This window comes from Otolemur garnettii, unplaced genomic scaffold (genome assembly GCF_000181295.1).
Source record: "Otolemur garnettii isolate 467f Iridium unplaced genomic scaffold, OtoGar3 scaffold00119, whole genome shotgun sequence".
NCBI classification, from domain to species: Eukaryota; Metazoa; Chordata; class Mammalia; order Primates; family Galagidae; genus Otolemur; species Otolemur garnettii.
The window spans coordinates 6,044,806-6,048,408 of record NW_003852514.1 but is presented as its reverse complement, the minus strand read 5'-3'; the positions used below and the strand labels follow the sequence as shown (position 1 = coordinate 6,048,408).

At 49.8% G+C, this 3,603-nt stretch overlaps 1 protein-coding gene across 3 annotated transcripts in view; it reads right to left on the bottom strand.

The window, feature by feature from the left end:
• Positions 1 to 231: 231 nt before the first annotated feature.
• Positions 232 to 3,603, bottom strand: part of OGDH (oxoglutarate dehydrogenase) — a 90,709-nt gene continuing 87,337 nt past the window's right edge. For 2 of the 3 annotated variants that reach the window (XM_012809972.2, XM_023517740.1), the window contains 3 exons: positions 1,999 to 2,162; positions 1,619 to 1,773; positions 235 to 1,411 (listed from right to left, as the gene is read on the bottom strand). In XM_012809972.2, the coding sequence (XP_012665426.1) occupies positions 1,291 to 1,411; positions 1,619 to 1,773; positions 1,999 to 2,162 (440 nt within the window). In that variant the 3' untranslated portion in view covers positions 235 to 1,290. Of the gene's footprint in view, positions 1,412 to 1,618; positions 1,774 to 1,998; positions 2,163 to 3,603 lie in introns of all 3 variants that reach the window. The other variant, XM_023517739.1, reaches the window with a different exon arrangement.

Genomic DNA, 3,603 nt, shown 5'->3' with positions numbered 1-3,603 from the left:
TTTATGACAATGCTGGCTGTAGCCTATGAGGGAGGGAAGAGGGCCAAGGGGCTTGGGGCCCTCAGTTTGGGCAGTGCCGGGTGGGGTATGCTGCGCAGCAGGACATGTGGTGGTCATTGCTCCCCCTGTCCAATAAGGAGGGTCTGCTTCCTAGGCAGGTTGGGAGGGGCCTAGCCCAGGCCCATTCCCTCAGGGGAGAAGGTGGAACAGACAAAAAGATACAGCAGACAGGCCCATGGATAACTTAGTTTATGGGTCAAGCCAATGCAATGTAAAGTTGTTTTTGTTCTTTTTTTTTTTTAACCAAAATAAATAAATCAGATCTGTCCCTGTGTAGGTCAAAGTGATAGATGAAAGGCAGCTGACCCCTTGGATATGGCCTGCCTCTCCCCCCTGCCCCTCTTCTGACCTGCTTTGGCACAGCAAAAAAAAATGATGCATGAGAAAGTGTCCATTAGGTTAAAGGGAAATAGCAGAAAGAAGGAAGAGTGGTTGGTGTGGGAGAAGGGGGAGGCCACAGGAGGAGGTGGAGGTGGAGGGTCAGCAGGATCAAGACAGAGCAGCCAGTGCCCTTGCTGTGGGGACCCAGGCCACAGAAACCTTGTGGGCTCCAGGTGCTGCCCAGTCCCAGGTGAGGGTGAAGGGACATGCTTTGTCTCCCAGGCAAAGCCCAGGACCCTTGAAGGGGCAACAGAGAATGGACACTGTAGAGACTGAAACTGCCCTCCTTGTGCCAAGTCAGGCCAAGGCTCTCTCTTGCCAGCTGCCTTGTCCCTTCAGTTCACTCCACAGCCTCAGCTGCCCTACAGACCTTTGCTAATGTTAGATCTCACTCCAGGATCCTTGGTGGATTCGAAGGCTTGGCCCCAAGATGAAACTACCCTAGCCTCAAATACAAGAGCCCGTGCCTTGCTGGGTGACAAAGGTGCCAGTACAGTGGGAAGCCACATGAGGCCTATCCCTGTCCTGGGAGGGTGATGCTGGTAGAGAGGGTTACAAACAGAACCTTCTCTGAGGGGGCTCCTTTGTTCCTCCTGCTCCTCACTGCCTCTGTAAAAGCTGCTCAGCTTGATGGAAGTCAGCTCAGTCTGAGCAGCATCTCGCCTGTGGGGCAGCCAAGCACTCAAGGGGGACAATGACCTAGTTCCTACAAGAGCAGAATGGAGAGGAGGGCAGCACAGCGAGAAGGAAAGAGGTGTGGGCAGCACTGAGGCACTATTCTTTAGTTGAGAAGCGAGGGGCAGTCATGGATGTGGAGAGGGCAGCAGCCTGAACAACCCTAGGCAGCATCTAAGTGAAGTTCTTGAAGGCGTCTAAGTCAAAGGCTGTGTCTAGGAGGCGCTGTAGCTCCGTCAGGTGGGTCTTCTTATTGCCGGTGGCCGGAGCAGCTGCTGGGTCCCGGCCAGCATACCTGAGAGAGAAAGAGATGGGGAGAGAGAGAGATGGGAGACAGACAGAGAAAGACAGAGACAGAGAAGGGTAGAGACAGACATGGAGTAGTGAGGGCAATGGCCACCAAGTGGGCCTGGCCTCATCCCTCTCTTGCATATCCCCAATTACAACCTGCTAGTCTGAGGGAGGGATCCTGTAGCCTCCCTAGTAGGGACCAAGTCCTTACCAGACAGGCTTGGCACGGCTGATGGTGGTCCGAAGTCTTGGCTTCACATAGTCATAGTAGCCTTGGTTCTTGTGCTCCTCCTGGCACCAGACCAGCTCCGCATTGGGGTACTTCTGCACCTCCTTCAGCAGGAGGTCGAAGGGGAATGGCGACAGCTAGGAGACAGCAGGGATCAGGCTAAGAGGAGGACATTCAGACGGCAGGCAAAGTAGAGCAAAGGGGGGCTGGCATTCTAGAAGGGCAGTCTGATGGTGGCTGTTCTGGGTGGGGAAGGTCAGGGATCTGGAATTCCCCACCTCTGTCAGTGATGTTCTGTACCAGACACCTAGCACCCTGCAGGAGGGACGCTGGTACCTAGATGCCATGCCATGTGCCCTCACCTGCTCAATCCTTGTGATGGCCACCTGTTCCACCATGCCCCTCGCTTTGCGCTCCCGCGTGAGGTCATAGTACACCTTGCCAGTGCAGAAGAGAAGCCTCTTGACATTTTCTGGGTTCTGAGCTGCAGGACCATCTTCTGGGATTACCCGCTGGAAGTGGGTTCCTACGAAAGAGTTCCCATGGCCAGGCTAGTTCTCTCAGGGATGTGGCCAAGATCAATCTAGGGCCTGTTCCACTGTGTGTGAGTGGAGGATCCCAAGAGATAAGGCTGTGCCACATGCTGCTGCCAGGACACATGGTTTTTGAGGGTCAGTGATGCTTCCCCCTCACCTAGTCTCTGATACCCATGCTATTTGCTCAGACCAAGAGCTCTCTGAAAAGCAAGGTACACAACAAATACACAGTAGACAGGAACTTTGGATATCAAGTAACATCAGGTTATTATACAAAACAGCTTATCACAGGACTTCCAGTACAAAAAAGTATATTAAAACATTCCACCTCTTCTCCATTCATACTACTTATGATTTTAAAAATGTAAGAACTTTCACATAATCAGATAAAACATTCAGCTACTGGAGGCTAAGGCTGATGTTCATGAGAAAAACGCAACAATGCCTACTTGAGGAAACCATATTTAAAACTCATTTTTGCAGTGACAATTCTCAACAAATGAGGAATACACGTAGAGCAGCGGTTCTCAACCTGTGGGTCATGACCCACAGGAACTGTATTAAAAAGTCATAGCTTAGGAAGCTTGAGAACCACTGATGTAGAGAGAAATAATCAATGTGATAAAGACCATATATGAAAACTCACAGCTAGCATTATAACCAGTGGCGAAAGACTGAAAGGTTTTCCTCTAAGATCAGGAACAAGGCTAACGTGCACACTCTGGCCACTTCTATTCAATATAGTACTAAAAGTTCTTAGCCAGAGCAATTAGGGAAGATAAAAAAATAAAAGACACCTGCTTGGCGCCTGTAGCACAGTGGTTACGGCGCCGGCCACATGCACTGAGGCTCGCAGGTTCAAACCCCACCAGGCCAGCCAAACAATGACGACTGCAACAAAAAACTAGCCAGGCACAGTGGCGGGTGTCTGCAGTCTCAGCTACTTGGGAGGCTGAAGCAAGAGAATTGCTTGGGCCCAAGAGTTTGAGGTTGCTGTGAGCTGTGATTCACAGTACTCTACTGTGGGTGACACAGTGAGACTCTGTCTCAAAAATAAATAAATAAATAAATAAATAAGGGAAGAAATAAAAGGCACCAAAATAGAAAAATGAAGAAGCAAAATTATCTGTTTACAGATGTTAATGACCTTGTATGCAGAAACCCCTAAAGATTGCATAAAAAATTGTTGGAAGTAAATTCAGCCAAGTAATAGGACTCAAAACTCAACACACAAAACTAAGTTGTATTTCTGTATACTAATAATGAACAATGTGAAAAGGAAATTAAGAAAACAATTTCAGGCTCGGCGCCTGTGGCTCAAGCGGCTAAGGTGCCAGCCACATACACCCAAGGTGGCGGGTTCAAATCCCCAGCCTGGACCCACCAAACAACAATGATGGCTGCAACCAAAAAATGGCCAGGCGTTGTGGC